The 20,645-nt window shown below is 42.0% G+C and overlaps 1 protein-coding gene across 3 annotated transcripts in view; it reads left to right on the top strand.

Moving 5' to 3' along the window:
• The window catches only part of PPP1R13B (protein phosphatase 1 regulatory subunit 13B), a 411,799-nt gene that overhangs the window by 231,144 nt on the left and 160,010 nt on the right, over positions 1 to 20,645 (top strand). For all 3 annotated transcript variants that reach the window (XM_069207265.1, XM_069207264.1, XM_069207266.1), the window contains 2 exons: positions 4,960 to 5,061; positions 8,196 to 8,370. In XM_069207265.1, coding sequence (XP_069063366.1) covers positions 4,960 to 5,061; positions 8,196 to 8,370 — 277 coding nt within the window. The remainder of the gene's footprint in view (positions 1 to 4,959; positions 5,062 to 8,195; positions 8,371 to 20,645) is intronic.

Genomic DNA, 20,645 nt, shown 5'->3' on the forward strand with positions numbered 1-20,645 from the left:
CTCACTCCAGTCCTCCCCACGCTACCCAACTCCAGTCCTGTCCACCCCACCCCACCCCACTCCACCACACTCCAGTCCACCCCTCTACCCCACTTCTGTCCACCCCTCTACCCCCACTCCAGTCCACCCCTCTCTACCCCACTCCAGTCCACCCCTCTCTACCCCACTCCAATCCACCCCTCTCTACCCCACTCCAATCCAGTCTACCCCATCACTTCAGTCCAAACCACTTATCGCAATCCAGTCAAATCCAGCCCACTCGAATCCACCTCATTTTACCTCCCCCATTTCAGTCCACCTCAACCCATATCTATCCACCCCACTCTTCTACAACCCAACCCACCTCACTGCCTCACTCCACTCTAGCCTATTCTGCCTCACTCCACTCTACAGCACTATCTACCAATATACCACTGAGCTCTACTCGCCTCTACTTACCTCTGTGACACTCTACTCCCCCTACTCCACTCTAAAACACTTTGACAAATCCACTCTGCGACACACTTCTCCCACACTCCAGTCTGACATTCCACACCACTACCTTTTAGCCATGCTTGATACCAGCTACACTGGTGTACAAGTTGGAAAAATACATTATTAAAGCAAATAGCTCTTGTATAGGCGAGACCTATTGACTTTGCCAGTGTTTTTTTTAAGTTAACATCCTCCCTTCCTGCCCATATTCTACTTTCTAGACTATCTTGTTACCTGTTCTTCTCAGTCCATCTCCAGTGCCCTGTGGCCTTTCCCTCTTCGCTGCGCCACTGTATCTTGTGTGTAGACCTCAACTTATCACCCTTACTAATATATTGTCACTTACCCTCAATCCGATTCCTCGTTACTCTTCTCTCCTTTATCCTGTGTCCTGCCTCCTGTTCCTTTCATACTTGTTTTGTGACAGTCATTCACAGTGAATAACCATGGAACATTAATTGTTTTTCCTTCTAAAGTACCCACTTTTTACAATTGTTCACTTTATTTTGTTTACAAAATCGTACATTTTTGATGATTTAAGAGGTGTTTTGATACGTGTATTACTCTTTTTTTATTTACATTTGGTGTAATGTTTTTGCTGGCAATAAAATACGCAGTTCTTATTTGTGTGTTGGTGTTTCTACATCACACAGCTAGTGGGAACAGAAGACAGTTCTGTATATCAATAGAGGTGTGGATGCTTGTAAAATAATTAAAGATTGAACGATGCAAATGACTTTTTAATATATAAGCATTTACACTACAGAATCGTGTGAACTAACTCAGAGATTGTGATTTGCTTACAATAGTAATATTTTCATTCACGTGCCGGAGCGTAGCTTAGAACCTAGATTTCCAGGTTCCGAGGCCAGCGTCTAAGTCGCTGAACCATCTTGAAATGTCTTGTTCACTATACATCAGTCTGTGTGAGTCAGTGTAGGTTCGTCACACTGAGTTTCATGATCTTGACAATCATACTGACGTGTCTCCCCCCCTCTTCATCCTCCACAAGTGCTTCCAGGCATCTCCACCCCAAGTCACGGAAAGTCACAGAAGGTGTGTGATTACATTTTGAGCATTACTTGAATAGTGTCATATAATAGCCAGGTAATAACATTATAACCGTTAGCTCTTTTCATTGGTAAGTTCTGAGCAGCATATGCCAATTTTCCTAATTTATGTCGGTGTTAACGTTGGAGCTTTTTTAAGTTTAGGTTTTGTCCTTGCGACCATGCTGGAATTGTCCATTTGTTTGACGGTTATTCGTCAAGCTTTGTTCTGGTTTGACAGCATTGCTGTCTGCGTGGCATATAGTCACGTATTCTTTAAAAATATACATGGGGTGGGCTTTGGCTACACCCAGAGGCGTATTACTCTCTCAACTCATACTATTAACTATTTGGTGCATCATTCTGCTTTCCAGGAAATGCTTCCAGTGGATTTCAAGAGGGACTATTTTACATCGGAAACGTGAAATTGGTGATCACGCCATTTGTGACGTTCACTTCGTTATATCCTACAGGCCTTCTGTACAGAAAGCAATGCTTATTTGCTTTTTACTGCAGTGGCAAACCCAATAGGGCAGGCTTTAGCATTTATGCTTGCAGCACGTTAACTGCATTTCTGAATGTCTCGTAGCACATTAAAGCCAGAACAACCGGCTGTACCAAAGGTTGTTTTTTTAAAAGGAAGATATACATGCACAGGTGGAACGTTTTGTTATTAGTGCATTATTAATTAAGTTGTACCCATACAAAATGGTAAGTAAATATTGCAAGCACAATTGCTAATTTTACTTTAGCGCCACTTCCAAAAAACACTAAATAAAAAGTGCATCATAATATGCTAAGTTAGGTATTGTTGTATAGTACTAATTTTACCAGTTGCTTGTCCACTTGGCGCTGCTGAGGTGTCTGTTCACCCTGTCCTCTGCAGTCGGTCACCTCTGCCTAGACCCAGCCTCAAAATGTGTTAAATGTTCAGCAGTTATAGATTTCAGACATTTAGTCAGTTACTTTGTAGATGTGTGTCATGAGGTCCCAGTGGATGTTCTTCCACGATCTTCCTTCGAGCATAGACTTGTGCACAGTTGATAATGGTTGTGAATAGGAATTCTTAATGTGTTGTCATCTGGCCTAGTGAGTGAGCTTCTTGAGAGTGCTTGTTAAGGTAATCCCATTAGAGGAGCCCCGAATTGGGGGTGGAGAGATCCTGCCTTGTATTTTTCCTCCAAACTCTGCTTTCAGGTAAAAGGAGAAAAGAGTATGAAGTTGAAATAAAGTTAGGTAAAAGAAGACAGGAGAATGAGGAGATCAGAAGTGATGGTGAAGAAAGGCAAAGAAAGAGTGACGCGAGTGAAGAGAGAATAGTAGTACAAGAATATAGGGGTTGGGGATAGGAGAAGTGTGTGGAAAGGATAAATAGGATGGAGTGAAAGGAAAAATTTAGTTTAAAAAAGAGGCAAGGGTGAGTACAATTCCAGAGAGGAACGACTTTCAAGGAAATGAGAGAAGAGGGATTGGACTGCGAACTAAATGTATGCAAATTAAAGCAGAGAAGAGTGGTCCAGCAAAGAAAAGCAGGCGAGTGATAGTAAACATTGAAATGAGGGAGGAGGTCAGGAGGTCAGAACAGGATATTGAGGTCAGTGGAAAGGGTATTGAGTGAAAAGATGGTTGAAAAGTGGTAGCCATAAGGAAATCTAAGAAGAGAGGAATACTAGTTAATGGGGTAGAAAGAAGTGAGAGAATGGAAAAATGAATGGAGGGCAACATAGAGAGTGGACAGCAGAGAAGAAAGAGGACAAGATACCGAACAGAAGAGAGGGAAGGGAAAAATGAGACAGCTGACAAAATGTGGAGCAAAGAACCAAAAGGAGTATGGTCAGTAAACACAGGAAAAGATGAGGAGCAGGGGAAAGTGGTCACGGGAGAAGCTAGAGATTGAGTGAGGGAAGGCTTAGGAGAGGATGGGAGAGTAGATGCTACAGTAGTAACAGGTCAAGGAAGGGGAGACATGAGAAACTGGAGGAAAAGAGAAAGCGGGAGAGGGCTTAGAGGAGAGAAAGGAAATGTGGCAAGTCAGGAGGGGGACATAAAAAGAGCATAGAGTACCGGGAGACGTAAGATGAGAACGAAGAAGTGGGTTGAAAACTTCCATACAAGCTTTGATATCATTTGGAAGAGTGCAATAGAAATTAAAATATTTAGATTTGCATGTTCAGGCTTATGGGTGATCTTTTCAAAGGCTAAATGACCTTTTTAAATTGACCTGTTGATGGGTGATTTGACCACCTGAATGAGTCTAGCATTCACTCATTGTTAATGTCTGAAACTCATATCGTGGAAGCTGGTACTGTGTCCTGAAGCACTATTGAAGGATTCCCTGTTGTTGGTTACATTATTCCCAGCTTTTACTGAGAAGTACGATTAGTTGGGTTTGCTTTTTCGTTTACTTGTGTTTTTTTTAAGGTAACAAACACAGTGGTAACTGCCATCCGTCTCGGTTGACGTTTGTATTAGGTCTTGCCTAATGAGGGATTTTATTTTGTTTCTTTAATTGATAATTTTCTTTTACAACTTTCTTCAAGTGGTTGATGGTCGCATACAGAATGAGCCACAACCCAAGTGAAGACAATGGTGAAATGTTTAAAAATAAGATGGATAGAAAACGTGCCTGATTGAAAAATCCAATTGAGGTTCAAACATAAATGGTGAGGAGCAGAGTATGTGTGTTTGGGGAAAAACGTATGTTCCCGTTCACTGCTTTTAATGGAAGATCCTAGGAATAGGTCCAGTTCTACAGTCGGTTACTTTCTGACAAATATGTTTTTTTGATGTGTGCAGATGTGCTATTTTATAGCCTCTTGGCGCTAATAGCAGGATTCTGCAGGAGCAGCTTCCACGGATGGAAAGACATTCATCCAGTAGATGTGATTGCCTTGTAGTGGGATCTGATTGTGATCCACGTTTCTCCTGAAGTTCAGGTTTAGTGTACCTGAGCTGTAGTGGAGAAAGATTCCAGAGGTGTGTAGCTTGAACAGATGGCCAGGCCTCCTGTTCTCTTTCCAAAGTGGAATTACGTGCAGCCTTGCACTTTAGGATTCAAGGATCTGTTAAAAATAGTACAGTTGAAACTTCCTGCTCAGAAAAGACGAACCTAGGCCATTTTTCTTTACAAACCAGAGGGTGGCACGGTTAATGTCAGCATTTTGTGTGAGAGTAATGGACATTGTTATTCGATTATTCATTGTTCTTTTAAAAGCTTACTGAATGAAATATTTAATTAACAACATCATTTTTTCTTCGTTATATGCTATTTCTTACTGTAATCACTTGCTTCTGATTTATCATTCAGTTGAGTATATTTTTGAAGAGTAGAACATTTTCCCTGAGTCAAGTGTTCGTGAGCACTATTTTTCCATATTACATCCTCCGTACATGTTCCTCCACAAACCATTAACTGAGAACTTTTTCAACTCTGCAGGTTGGGAATCCACGTGTTGAACTCACACTCACCGAGCTGCAAGATATGGCGTCAAGACAGCAGCAGCAGATTGAGAGCCAGCAGCAGATTCTCGTGGCCAAGGTAAAGTTGTTGTAGGAACGCACACGCAAGCACTTCTGTGATGTAGCGCCCAAGTGGATATCCGACCTATCCAGGCTTGTCAGGTTCAAGCAAGCGCTCAGGACTTGGGTTCCCCTGCTGTACACGGGGGAAAATTCGTAATGGTTTACACTCTGCCCTATAGCTGTAAAAGTACTACAAATGAAAGATTCTCGTACAGTTCTCAATGAAAGAAGATACACAGAGGTTAGAACTAAACTGCCCCTCGAGATGCTCTTCAGGGCTTGTTCTGACCATGGCTGTAATTCTTCATAATAGGTTGCGCGCTTCACAATCAACAGCTATTTCTAGTGAGTGTAATTATGGCAAATCTACAGCAAGGATTTATGGTTCTTCCTCAATCATTGTAGCAAGGAGCTCAAATGGAAAAGGGCCAGGCAGAGACCACTGGGCCTGCCCATGGTGGTTTGGGTTTTTTGCTGCTGGTTCCCTTGGCTCTGTCCTTCTATGGCTGTGCAAACGGGGCTGAGTACAACTCTTTCTGTACTTAAGTGTCAGGGAAGCAAGGTCAAGCAGTTAAGGCTTCTCATCGAGGTAGTATGGGTAGCAACATCTCAGAATTCAATACCCAAACAACAGACACAGTGACTTCAGTGCCTATCTTTATATAAAGATCACACAGCAGAACTAACTACTACACAGTGCAGTTCACTAGCAAATACAGGATGGTACTCCTGCTTACAATTTCCTACGGGTGCTACACTGCTTCCCCCATTTCCTGCACTCTCTCTCACCTGGTGAGCCTGTCAGCTATATAATGCCCAGCATTCTGTGCCAGAGCCATGAATTTAGATACAGATTACTTTATGATGGCCACAGTGGTTTAGATGCTCACTAAGTTTGCTCATTCTTACACCCACTATTGACTGGGGCATGAAATTCCCTCGTCTTTGCTCCCATTTGTTTGGTGCACATTACAGTCACTCTGTTCCGATTGCAGGCAGAGACCAGCATTATCTGCTGGTTGGTTCTGCAGCAGTTATGGGTGCAAGTTGGGTGCAGCCCTTGTCTTTGGCGTGTGCGATGGGCATCCTTTGCAACAGTGAAAAGCAGTATGTTGGGTCCTGTTACAGCATTCATGATGTCTTGGGAAGAGCAGCCCTCCACAGGCTGAATGCAGTCAGGTCCTAAAGCAGAGTATTTGTGGCTCCCACTGGGTCGATTGGTCAGCAAGGATGTTTTCCCAGTCCAGCTGACTCTATCTTGGTTACCATGCACCTTCTACTTCCTTTGGCAGCACCAGCATCATCAGATCGTGACCTGCTGCATCAGGTAGACAAAACAGTGGTTGAATTTGTGCTGTCTTTGGGCGCAGTTTGGGTCAGGAATGACCGAGGGAGGCAGGGAAGACCCACTTACAGCACAGGTTGCTCCTGACTTCACTCTCTCAAGTAGACTGCTTTCTCTGACTGTTCTTCAAGCTGGGAGCAAGCTGGGCCTCTCTGCCTGGACCGTCATCCCCCATGCAGGGCCAGGCAGAATTCCTTCATTCTCTCAGCAGACAGGCAGACCTGTAGGCGGACCCTAATCTTGTCCTGCAGAAAGTGCATACGTCAGGTAAATGACCCATTTGGGAGACTGGCTGTCAGACAGACACCTGCCATGGTCACACCTTGGAGTACTCTGATGCACTCTGTTTCTTGGTTATGATGAACTTGGAAATGGACCAAGTGTGGTAGTTTGGATCTCATTTTATACATTTACTGTCTCCGATAGACTAAAGGGCAGGCCCGACCTAGAAACTTCCACGCGTGAAACAGAAACCGCAGTCATGCCCCTCAATCCTACGACCCTAAGTCAAATGCCACTCCTTGGGAAAAACTAATCAGCAGCCCCTTGCTAACAAAGTCTGCATGGGATTTCTAAAGACAGCCCTGTTATTGAGGTTGTTGTCATTCTCCATCTTGTGCCATGACAAACCAGGGGCATGCAATATAGATCCCTCTGGCATCAGTGCTCACCTCTACACACACAGTCATATTACCATAGAGGAATCACACTCTGACTGTACTCACACACACACATACAACATGTGAAAAGGATGTTAGCGCAAGGTTTTGGATTTCACTTAACAGCAAAACATTCCATAAGACTAGTCAGTAGATCACACTTTGACAAAGAAAACAATGTGTGGTCAAACTATAAATCATGACACACTGCATGCTGCCGCTACAGCCCCATGTGATACACTCAGCTTAGAGGCAGTTATTGATTGTCTCGACGAGGGCACCCTTTATGCACCTTTCTAGGTCACATGACAGGTCCTGTACTTCACATTGTCATGGACGGGTCCAGACCTCTGGGCACCGGCTAGGGTAGCAAGACACAGTGATCAGAATACATGTCAAAATACCTGTTTCACATGTAGTCGGATACTGGGGACCGGGGAACACACCAGTTCACCATTCCTGCCCCAAGAGAAAGTAAAAAAAAAAAAGGGGGGATACTCTTTCGAGCAAAATAGGGAGGAAAATATGCATCTTAATGTAAACAGATACACATGGCATGACCCTGCAGGACAGGATATACCAAAAACAAAATCATTCAGAAATCAAGAGGTCATTCGGAAATCAAGGCGGGTCACTGTTAGTTTTGAAATAATGCCCACTGGCTTAGCTGTGCTTATTTATATGCCACGAGTACGACATGGATCGTATGTACGATTTCTTCAGTGTTAGTCCTCTGCTGCTGCGTTTATTTCCTTTGGGAGAAGGGATAATAGCCTGTGAGGGACACTTTGCTCAGACAGGAAGTGTGCAGCTAGCAGCAGGAAGTGAGTGTTGAGAGGAAATGTCGCATATGTGCTGGAATGAGTGCTTACTAAGGGAGTGGTTTTAGTATTAATCCCGAAGAGCCCGAGATAGTTCAGTCAAAAGAAAGAAGCGAGCATATCATGTAAGTAAAGATACAAGATAAATGTTATCTGCTTGGAGTGCAGAAACTAGCTAGAGTTACTTACGTTAAGACCATGTCAGAGTCTGGCAAATGTAACTACTGCACACAAAGTCCCAAGGAAAACAAATGTCGGTGTATTTTTTTGTTTTTTCAAAGGACATGTCATGGTGAATTTGTTTTTATACTTGGGTATTTGGCAGGAACAACGCTTAAGGTATCTGAAGCAGCAGGAACGGCGGCAGCTCCAGTCGGTTTCAGAAAGTGAAAAACTTCAAAAGCTGAAGGAACGCGTTGAAGCTCAGGAAAGCAAACTGAAAAAAATCCGAGCCATGCGTGGGCAAGTGGACTACAACCAAGTCACGAACGGCAATCTGTGTACGTAGCTTACTTATCTTTTCATAGCCATATTCCGCGGCGCGTCTGTCATTTCTGTGTGTATACTGAGAGATTTGATACATAGGGCTTTCTTTTTATGGAAGGTGTGTTTGGCATTGACCTGTTCATCAATAACTGATCATTCTGTTTTTTATTATTGTTTTTTATATCTGTCATGGAATGCTTAGTTGTTTTTATTTGCTATTTACGTTTACTATATCCAGAAGCCTGAACAAGGTTTTACAATTTGGAATACATATGTATTTATGTAAATGGTGTCTGTATAGCCCGAACTTCGCCAGAAGGCAGCAGAGCACTGTGCGCAGTGAAAGGCAAGCTTAACGTCGGCCGGAGATAGGAGAGGAATCTGAGCTGTGAACCGATAATGCATTGGGATGTAGCGTTCCTTAAAGAGGCGCGTCTTTAACGCTTTCTCAAAAGGGAGCAGCTTTGAGGGTGCTGATGCATACTAGGATGTTGTCCCAAATCCTCGGTGCACAGACTGAAAAGGTCTGTGTCTTGTGCATAAAAACATACAGAGGTATTCGTGTCTACTGATTTATAAAGTGCAACACAATTAGACTGTCAGCCGGTGATATGTGTATGGCTAATGTCCCTGAAAGGTATACGGAAACACCCATTTTTAATATGGTATCGTAAATGGGTGTCAGTATTTGTAATGCCCAGTGTGTTATTGTGATCTTTACACACGTTTTATTCACTTCAGCCTTAAAAAAGTTTGGTACAAAGATACCATGGTCATCACAACAGTCCCTTTTTTCAAAACCCTTGTAAATCCTGGACTTGTTTCATCGTTTTTATTGTTCTATTTCAGTAAAATTACGTGTGCACATTTTTCGAATCCGAAAGTTTATTGTCTTAGTTTAGAATAACAATTTTTTATTTAACTAAGAGGGTCATTTATACTGGAAAGTAGAGATTTCGTACCATATCCAGAATGTCCCATGCTCAGTGCACCTGCGGATTTTGCATAGTGTGTGTTTTGGTTATTGGTCTTGTCCAACAAATTAATCATCTTCTTTTATGATTTTATATGTAGTGTCAGGAAATACTCAAGTTGTGTCTATTTTGAAACATTGTCTTCCTCTGACTGCCTGCATTTTTTAAGCAGTCTAAATAGAGTCTGTACCATGACAGTGTCCTGGCAAGGACTCTACTGAACAACAACAATTTCTGAGTTTAGTTATGGCTACTAAATGACAAGAATCAAGACTGTGACTTTACACACCTCGTTTTTCAGGTTCACCTCGTATTCCTGCATGCAATAAAGGCATGGCGGGGCCCTGACCTTGACTGTTTCCTTTCTCGCAAGTCTTTATATGTGAGGGGAGGTGTGGAGTGCGATCATTCCAACAAGACATCATCCATCCTGTGAAATTAGGGACTACGGAGGAAAAATGTACTTGTAAGCCGTGATTGTGACCTACTTGTCTCACCTAGGGATCTCAAACATTTGGACTACCCACCATGCTTTGTTCAATGCATGATTTTCTGGGTGCAACGTCTAGACCTAATAGTAAGTTTGATGAGTCAACTTTATAACTTTAATCCGGTTCCTGATTGCCTTTGTTCTCCACTATTCCCAAGTATTTATGTTTTGCCTGGTATTCCATTTGTCTACCATTTCACCGTAAGTGAGATGATGGACTTTTAGAGAAAGACCTATTGCGGGGTGACTCCAGGCTTGAGATACATACTCTGCATCTGCCTTTCCTCATCATTGTTAAATGAGTTACTGCATGCTAGTTGCAGTCTCACCTTTATGTGCACTTTCACTAGAAACTTTCCTTTCAGCCTACCACTACCAGCTCTCTCGCCAGAAAACAGCTCTGGTGACCTAGGGGGAAGTGTGTGAACCTGAAATGGTGCATGGGACTCATTAGTGCAGGTCATCTTTTGCCTGCTAGTAGAGTTATTTATGTAGGTTTGCCGATGGGCCCACAAAAAAGGTTGAAATGGTTGATCTCTTATGTAAATATGTGTGCCATAAATGAAAAGGGTCATTCTTATTAGCTGCACAAGTAAATATCGCATTCAGCACAAATGGTGGTCCCTGCACAAGTTTAAGCACATCTGGCTTCTCTCTTCTTGATGCAAGCCTTGGTGCTGCACCTCAAGGGTCTCAAAGCGCTGTCCCTTGTCCTCATATACCTTTTTGGAGGTTTGTGTCACTCTTTGTCCAGCCTGAGATGAACAATGTGTTTGTTGTTTTTAAAGCTTTCATTCTTAACCTTCAGTTAGTGGTCATTTGCCTGTGTCTTGTTGCATTTATTTCAAAACCATCTGAACTACCTTGGAACAGCCTGAAAGTACGGCATTATAATAGTTTAAAGATGCCATTCGACCTTGACTCTAGATCACAACTCATAAGGTGAAGTTTGTAACAAGAGCTACCTAGCTGTTTGATAGAGGAGAGATACCAAATTTGTCCTACCCTGAAAAACTACTATTAGCGTGTGCCTATTCCAGTACCAGTACTCCATCTGTATAAACTTTGACTTTGCAGACCAGTTGAAGATCTAACCAGTCTTCCTTTGAACTGTATTTGATTCCCCCTTTTTACCAACCTCAAGACCCCACTCACACTTGAATTTTCCCTTTTGACCACTTATTGGCCAATATAAAATTATTGTGGGTGGGATTAACAATGCACCTTTACATGTTGAATTTTTGGGTGTTTAACCATTATGGCCACACGTTTACAAAGGGATATTGTCTCTTCCAACAACCGTTTTCATAACAGTGAGTGCCTGGAGGATTTCTGCATTGAGTGCTTGAGGGCCCAATATGTTAAAGAAAACCTCACACACATTCACAGCATATGAATCTTGACGATTTCTGATGACTTTGTCACTTAATCCTTTCATGCTACTGTATTAATATCTGCCTCATAATGGTAAGAGTGTGCTTCTACGTATGCCCTGCCTGTACCTGATGTCCTCAATGCGACATTCACTCAGCCTGACGTCACATAAAGATGGAAGAGATGCCTGCATGGCAAGTATTGTTTATGAAAGGCTTATTTGGCTAAGAAGTATTAAGATTAGTATTTTCACCCCAGGCATCAAAGTGTTTGTCACAGCAGTTCTCTTTGTTGTTTGCAACCCCTTCCCTTTTTCTTCTTTTCTGCTCCCCTATCAACTTCTGTTGCACTATTAGGACGACTCTGGTCACTTAGGTTTTTTCCAAAAATAATTATTGCTGTTATGCCAATGCACAATATTTATCCTCATTCTTCTAAACAGTGAATTGGAATGTTGATATGGGTGAAGTTGGGGACTATTATAAATTGATTCAGTAGTTTATAGTTATTTCCTTGATGGGTCCTTGATATTTGCCCCTAATGTTGCACAAACAGATAGAAGCTAGAGATAAAGGATTGTAGAGAGACAGGCTAGACCTAACCGATATCCTTCAGTTGGAGCACCCATTCAGAAGAAACCAAATCTTGTTAGCGAGTCAGCGGGGTGATTCCAGGCTGGAGATACATATTCTCCATCTGCCTTTCTCCATCTGCCTTTCTTCATCATTGCTAAATGAGTTACTGCAAACCTGAGTCCTGTTTCAAATAAGTCGGGATATTGAGGAGTTGTGAGAAATAAACTACATGCTTGTCAGTTAAGTGTCCTTAATCTGTGGAACATAAAATTTTCTATCATTGAATATTGCTTTGTTAATCTACATTATTTCTGCCTTACAGAATAAAGGCGCGTGTCTTCTTATCTATGGAAAATTATCCATTTACAGAACTAATGAATTAAAGTTAAATTAATTTGATTTTTGATATTGATATCCATAAACCTTAATTCAGGTTAAAGCACAATAAATGTGTTGAGTAAGTTACAAAAATATATTAAACGTATTCCTGTTAATATTGATTTTAGGATGAATCATGTTAAAAATTTGTGAATAGTCTTCTAAACAGTTAAAGTGCAGCTCATCACTTGGTATGTTTAGTCATAACATCATCACTAATCAATTTAGAAATATTACAACTTTGAAGGCACCCAAAAATCATTAAAAAGATCGCCTTCACGTGCGTCCTGGTACACAGTGGCCCAATAGTTTGCACTCAAGAGTAGAGAGACAGTTTTACAAATATTTCATAGAATGGTTTTTATAAAGATGGTGGAAATAAAGCTGACTAATAGCAAGTTATATTTAAGTACTGGTACAGATTTATACAAATCATGTGACCTATGTAATACATATACAGTATCAAGAAATAAAATAGAATCAATCTCTCTCTTTCTCTATAATATATATATATATATATATATATATATATATATATATATATATATATATATATATATATATATATATATAGTGAGTGATGTAATATATGGGGGTGATTAGCAGTGCATGGCGAGGGTGTGAGCTGTAGTTAGTTACCTTAGAGAACGGGTTATAGTTACTTGAGATAACTATAACTGGTGAATTTCAGTATTTTTTTTAATTTAAAATGGTATGATTTGACTGCCATTTTCCCATAACTATAACATCCCTTTAATCTTTGTTTGTTCAGGGAATTTTAAAAGTTTTTTTCAAAAATTAAACTAAGATATTAATATAGTTCCTACCTATGGCATCACTTTAACCTTTGGCTTTTTCAGTGAATTTCTGTGGTATTTTTATGATAAAGTAATTTTGTATTACCATACAGAAAGCCAAACGTGAAACCATGTCCGGAATTTAGACAGGCCCTGCAGCAAACCCTTTCCAGGCAGTCAACCCCCTGTGTGCACCGTAGAGGTGGCTGCAGGGCCTGGTCTGCAAGCAGCAAACCCTATGCCATGCACGGCCATCTGCAACACCAAAATGCATCCGTTCCCCCGTGGAAGACCTACCCCAGCTAAGCACAGCCTTCAGAGGCCCCACAACAGTTTTTTCCTATCTCTCTCTCTCTCTCTCTCTCTCTCTCTCTCTCTCTCTCTCTATCCATCCATCCATCCATCTTGAAAGAAGCATCGATAATAAAGTGATATTATGTTTCCAAATCCAAAGGTAAAACTCTTGATACTTGCAGTTATGGTTTTCTATAAATCGTAACTTGCTACTGCCATGAATGCCACCACTCCGAGGGGAACTTGCACCCCAAGGCTGAACCCATTTCCTCATCAGTGTTTTTGCTTGTGGGGACGGGGACATATGCCTTTAGTTAGGTTTGTAACCCTTAGGTCTTGGCATTACTGCCGCTCTGATTTCCTTGTTGCCACACCACCGCAGTCTTCGGGGTGACATCCCCGAGTCCAGTAATGACAGTGCACAATGTATAACTCCCACTCGAGCCCTCCGTAGAACCTCTGTGTTGCAGCAGCCGAATCGGGCAAATACTGGAGTTTCAGAGCTGACCCACTGAGGCAGTCCTTAAGGTCACATGCAAAGGTTAATGAGCACTAACCAAAAGTTTGGGTCCTTTGTAGGCTGCAGCAGTTTCCCACTACTAGAAATGAGTACCTGAGAGAGAGTACCCTCCGTGTCTGACTCTGACACACAGTCATCCACTTTCCACCCCTGCCTCTCACACTTCAGCGGCAGGGCATGAGAAGGGAGCTGTACTGGAGCTGTTTGAAAGACGGCCATCGCATTGCCAGCCATACTCCGCAATCTTAAATAATCAAATTCGAACAAAAAAACGGGTTGATTGTGCCAACTCCCTTCGAAAAGCTAGCCTGTAGCTGAGGTAAATCATTACCCCTTAAACAGTTTTCAACTCAGTCAGCAATTTACCATTCTTTCCACTAACACGTTGATAAGAAAAATTGGGCAATATATTGCTGGCTGTTTTGCTCCTCCAGCTCCGTTTTAGGTCGAGCCCGCAAGCACTTTGACCTGTTGTTAGTATTTTGGGCTTTTAACTACACCCACCTCACGCCCATCACTTTCACTCGTTTGTGGGCCGACCTTTCAAAACTCACTTGATGTCATTGGTAAATGCTTTGCGTGTGTCCCGCCTTGAGGCTTTTTTTGTCATGCCTTGCAGACTGCCCCTGTTATATGTGTAATTGCACGATTGATGATATACTTCACCGTGAGCAAACAATTTTTTTTCTTTTATCTCGCTTCTTCTCGCTGCATGACGATCATAGCGTAAACATGCACAGCTGCTTGAACTCGTTGTTTAAATCCTAGCTGTTTATTCAGAATATTTTGTACGGATAAAAGGCACTTTTAACTCTCCTTCCACCCTCGTGAAAATAAGTTAGCCTCTTTATTCGGTATATTTTTTATGCTGTCACGCCCCTTGTATACCGCCCTTGGGGGCCTCGAGCGGTATAGAGGTTCACAAAATAAAAAATAAAGTGCTTCCGGACTGGCTGCCTGGTGTTTATTCCGTCCTAGCTTGGCTGGTTGAGTTTTCTGCCCCTTCAGCTGACACAAAGCATAGCATAACATAACACAATATAACACAACATTGCATAGCACAACATAATATAACACAACATTGCATAGCACAACATAATATAACACAACATAGCATAACATAATACATTATAACACAATATAGCGTAATTGTAATTGTATTAATATAGCGTTTACTACCCCTGACGAGGGGTCGAAGTGCTTTTCGGCGAGTAGCACGCTACTCCGCAACCCAAGAGGAATTAGCGGTAGATTAGTATAGGGAAGTATGAGTACAGTACTAGTATTATTATTATGAGTTAATTTGAGCAGAGGATATGCGAGTTTGATAGTTGTATTGACTGGAGTAATGGAGGGAAGAATCCAGAAGTGTTAATTGGGAGTTTATAGTAACAGGATGGCTTGGGATGAGTAAAGGAGGATGGCGGAGGGAAGAGTCTGTGGAAAAGGTTAGGCAGATAATAGTAGCATGAGGGCTTTTGGATGAGTCAGATGTGAGATAAATGAGGGAGAATTTAGTAGGGTTGTTTGGGAGATCATGGTAGTAAACTGAGGTTTGGGGTGAGCTAGATGCGGTAGAGGAGGGAAGAGCTTAGGCAGGGTTATTTTGGAGATGAAAGTAGTAGTAGAATGGGTTTGGGATGAGTCAGAGTGGGGATGGAGGCTAGATTGATGGAGACATAGGGTGTTGGGGAGACAGAGTAAAGCTTACGAGTGAGTGCATTTATATTAATTTTATTTATTATTTTATTTATATGTATACATTTTTATTTAAATCTTTCTTTTATAATATTTTTTTAATGTAATTAATACTTTGAATTTTATTTATAGGTTGTATTTATTTTATTTTATTTTTCCCTATTACAGTAGGACTAGAGTAATACATTTGTCAATACATAGTAAGGGAATATATGTGCAAGGAATATAATAATAGGTATAATAATATGAGAAGAAAAGTAATAATATGTAAACACAGACTTTCAAGATTTGTAATATTTGAAGTTAATTAATAAGTGTACTTTTCGAACATTACTTTATCTTTCCTCAATTTATGAATAGCGAAATGCTTACGATGATAAAGCATTTGATCATCGTGATATAAAAACGAAAGCAGGAATTCATAAGTATATAATATAACAACTTATCTAGGTGCTATGCAATGTCCTATGAACATGTTAAGCCTAGAATAATATGCACATATATGTGTATATGCATACACAAATATACACACACACACACACACACACACACACATATAACTGTGACTAAATATACATTTGTTAAATAGGCTTAAAGACTATGTGTATAATGTATTATTATTATGAAATAGTAACAATACATATTTCTTAAAGAACTATACATATGTAGAAAATACACAGAATCAGAATATAAATATTTATCAACACATGCATATGCAGTCCATTGCTGTTAGAATATGGGGGCTATGAATTAAAGAACCAACTCTTGAGTAGTCTTCTGAAGGCAAGATAGTTATCCATGGATCTTATATTTGGGGTATTGAATTCCATAGTTTGGCTGCTTGAATGGAGAAGGATGTTACCACCTATTGTCTTTTTCTTGTATGGCGGTGTTGCAAGGCGGAGTGCCAGTCTTGAGCAGAGGTTTCTTTGTTGAATGTCTTAGATTATTTTGTTTCTGATGAAAAGTGGTCCTGTTCCATGTATAGCTTTGTGGGTGATACAAAGCAGCTTGAAGATGGATCTTCTGGCAACGGGTAACTGGTGTAGTGCTCTCAAGGCAGGGGAGATGTGGGCTTGTGGCTTTACAAGTAATAGTAGCATGGCAGCTGAGTTCTGAATATGTTGTAGCTTTTTCATAATAGAGATGATCCATGGTAGAGGCCATTGGCATAATCCAGTTTGGATAGTACAAGAGAGATAGTAGCCTGCACCTTGTGTGGAAATCCGAGGTGGGGGAGATGCGTCGCACAGTCTTCAAGGTGATGAAGCTTGATTGTGCTATTTTGTCCACTTGGGCATTCATTGTTAACTTGGAGTCCATGGTAATTCCAAGGTTTTTAACTTCCTTAGATACTTGAGGAGGTGGTCCAAGATCGTCGGGCCAGGCGCACAGTGGGTCATACTTTTTCCAGTCGCCATAACACAATATAACACAACATAGCATAACACAACATAACACAGCATAGCAAAAACCTAACACAGTATAGCATAACAACACAATATAGCATAGCATAATATAACACAACATAGCATAACATAAAACAACATAGCGTAGCGTAACATAATACAACATAGCGTAGCGTAACATAACACAACGTAGCATAGCAAAACATAACACAACACAGCATAGCAAAACATAGCATACCACAACATAACATAACGCAGTATAACACAACACAACATAGCATAACAGAACATAAAATACAACATAAAACGTAGCATAGCATGACAGCACAACACAGCATAGCATAACACAACGTAGCATGACATAACACAGTACAATACAGCACAGCATAGCATAACATATCTCAACATAACACAGCATAACATAACACAGCATAGCATAACACAGCATAGCGTAAAATAACATTAATTAAATGGCACCTGCCAGAAACTCAAGAAAAAATGGATCGTCGAGCGCACACCCGAGAACCTTGCTACCCTCAAGGAAGCCAACCGTAAACACCACCAACTGATCCGACTCGCCAAGCGCTCCCACTTCACAGAACGCCTTAACAACAACGCTCACGATTGCAAGGAACTCTTCAGCATCGTGAAGGAACTCTCCACCCCCAACGCCAACGACATCCCTCCATCCCAGAAACTCTGCGACGATCTCTCCACCTTCTTCTACCAGAAAATCGCAGCCATCCACGACAGCTTCAACACCTCACCTCCGCCAGACCCCACCCCCAATAACTCCTCCCACGCCGACCACATCACCACCTGGACCCAAGTAGACGACGCCAAAACCCTAAAAACCATGAACTCCATTCACTCAGGATCTCCCTCTGACCCCTGCCCACATCACGTTTTCAACAAAGCCGACGTCGCCATCGCCCCCATACTCCGCAAGATCATCAACCTTTCCTTCAACACCGCTACCTTCCCGGACAGCTGGAAGCACGCAGAAATCCAACCTCTCCTCAAGAAACCTAAGGCTGACCTCAACGATCTCAAAAACTTCCGACCAATCTCCCTCCTCCCTTTCCCAGCGAAAGTCATCGAGAAGATCGTCAACACACAGCTCGCCCACTACCTTGAAGACAACTCCATCCTAGACCCCTCCCAATCCGGGTTCAGACGAAACCACAGCACAGAGACTGCACTCCTCGCCACCACAGATGACATCAGACTACAAATGGACAACGGCGAAACCTCAGCCCTGATCCTCTTAGACCTATCAGCCGCCTTCGATACAGTCTGCCACCGCACCCTACTATCCCGTCTAAACGAAGCCGGCATCCAAGACAAAGCCCTCAACTGGATCTCCTCCTTTCTCTCCGGCAGAACCCAGAGGGTCCGACTCTCACCTTTCCACTCCAAAGCCACCAACCTCATCTGCGGCGTCCCCCAAGGCTCCTCACTAAGCCCAACGCTATTCAACGTCTACATGGCCCCCCTCGCACAACTGGCCCGCCAGCACAACCTCAGCATCCTCTCCTACGCCGACGACACCCAGCTCGTCCTCTCCCTGACCAAAGATCCTCACACCGCCAAAGCCAACCTTCACGAGGGACTGAAATCCATTGCCGAATGGATGAGCAACAGCCACCTAAAACTTAACTCCGACAAGACGGAAGTCCTCATCCTCGGACGCACCCCCTCGGCCTGGAACGACTCGTGGTGGCCCACCACCCTGGGCCCTCCACCCACCCCAGCCAACCACGCACGAAATCTCGGCTTCATCCTCGACTCCGCCCTCACCAGGCCCAAACAGGTCAACGCAGTCTCATCCTCCTGTTTTAACACCCTCCGTATGCTCCGCAGGATCTTCAAGTGGATTCCAACAGGAACCAGAAATACGGTAACCCAAGCCCTCGTCAGTAGCAGACTCGACTACGGCAACGCACTCTACACAGGCATCCCAACAAAAGACATCAAACGACTCCAACGCATCCAGAAAGCATCCGCCCGCCTGATCCTCAACATACCCCGCCGATGTCGCATCTCCCCTCACCTGAGGGACCTCCACTGGCTCCCCGTGGACAAGAGAATCACCTTCAAACTCCTCACCCACGCACACAAGGCTCTACACGACACCGGACCCACCTACCTGAACACCAGACTCAACTTCTACGTTCCCTCACGTCAACTACGCTCTGCCAACCTTGCCCTCGCCATCGTCCCCCGAATCCAGCGCAAGACCTCTGGTGGCAGATCCTTCTCCTACCTCGCCGCCAAGACCTGGAACGCACTCCCAACCTCACTACGCCAGACCCAGGACCTCCTCACCTTCAGGAGACTCCTCAAGACATGGCTATTCGAACGATAGCAGCACCCCCCCCCCGGGCTCCCCCTGCCCCCCCCCCCCCCCCCCCAGCGCCTCGAAACCCTAATGGGTACATAGCGCGCTTTATAAATTATTGATTGATTGAACATAACACAACATACCACACATAACACAAGATAACACAAAGCTTGACATAGTATAACATAACACAACATACCACACATAACATAACACAAGATAAAACATAGCATAGCATAACATAGCATAACACAACATAGCATAGAATACCGCAACATAGATAGCATGACATAACACAGCATAGCGTAACACAACATAGCATTGCATAACATAACCCAGCATAACATAACACTATATATCACAACATAGAGTAACATAACACAATATAGCACAACATATAACACAATATAGCACAACATATAACACGATATAGCACAACATATAACACAATATAACAACATAGCATAACAATATAACACATCATAGCATAACAAAACACAATATAACACAGCATAGCATAACTCAACAGCATAACACAATATCACACAACAACATAACATAGCACAGCATAACACAACACAGTATAACATAATGCAACATAGCATAGGATAACATGACACAAAATAACACAGCATAGCATAACATAACACAATAGAGCATAACATAACACAATAGAGCATATCATAACATAACACAATATAGCATATCATAACATAACATAAAGCATAGCATAACATAACACAACATAGCATATCATAACACAACATAACACAGTATACCATAGCATAACATAACACAGCATAGCATAGCATAACATAACAAACACAATATAGCATAACATGACAACATAGCTAATATAACACAACAGAGCATAGCATAACACAACATAAGACAACACAGCCTGTCATAGCATAACACACCATAAGACAACATAGCGTATCATAACATGACACAAAATACAACACAACATAGCATAACATAACACAACATAAGTCAACATAGCTTAACATAACACAGCACAACATAACATAGCCTAGCATAACAAAACACAGCATAACACAACATAGCATAGCAGAACACAACATAAGACAACATAGCCTCTCATAGCATAACACAACATAGCAGAACATAACACAACATAGCATATTTTAAGACAAACAGCATATCATAACATAACACAACATAACCCACATAATTCCACGCCACACCACATGCATCCACTCCATTCCGTACCAAAACACATGGGTAAAAAAGATTGTCATTTACAATGCCAGTAGCTCTAACTCTAGCAAATATGAGACTGATTGCATTGCAAATGCTTGTTTTATTTTTCCTACTATGGACTTTTTGCTGAATTTTGTACTAAGAGAAAGTCTATGATTATGAGTGAGGCACTCTCATTTTAACATTTTTTGCAACTCTGCATTCCTTATCAC

This window comes from Pleurodeles waltl, chromosome 9, assembly GCF_031143425.1.
Source record: "Pleurodeles waltl isolate 20211129_DDA chromosome 9, aPleWal1.hap1.20221129, whole genome shotgun sequence".
In the NCBI taxonomy this organism is placed as follows: Eukaryota; Metazoa; Chordata; class Amphibia; order Caudata; family Salamandridae; genus Pleurodeles; species Pleurodeles waltl.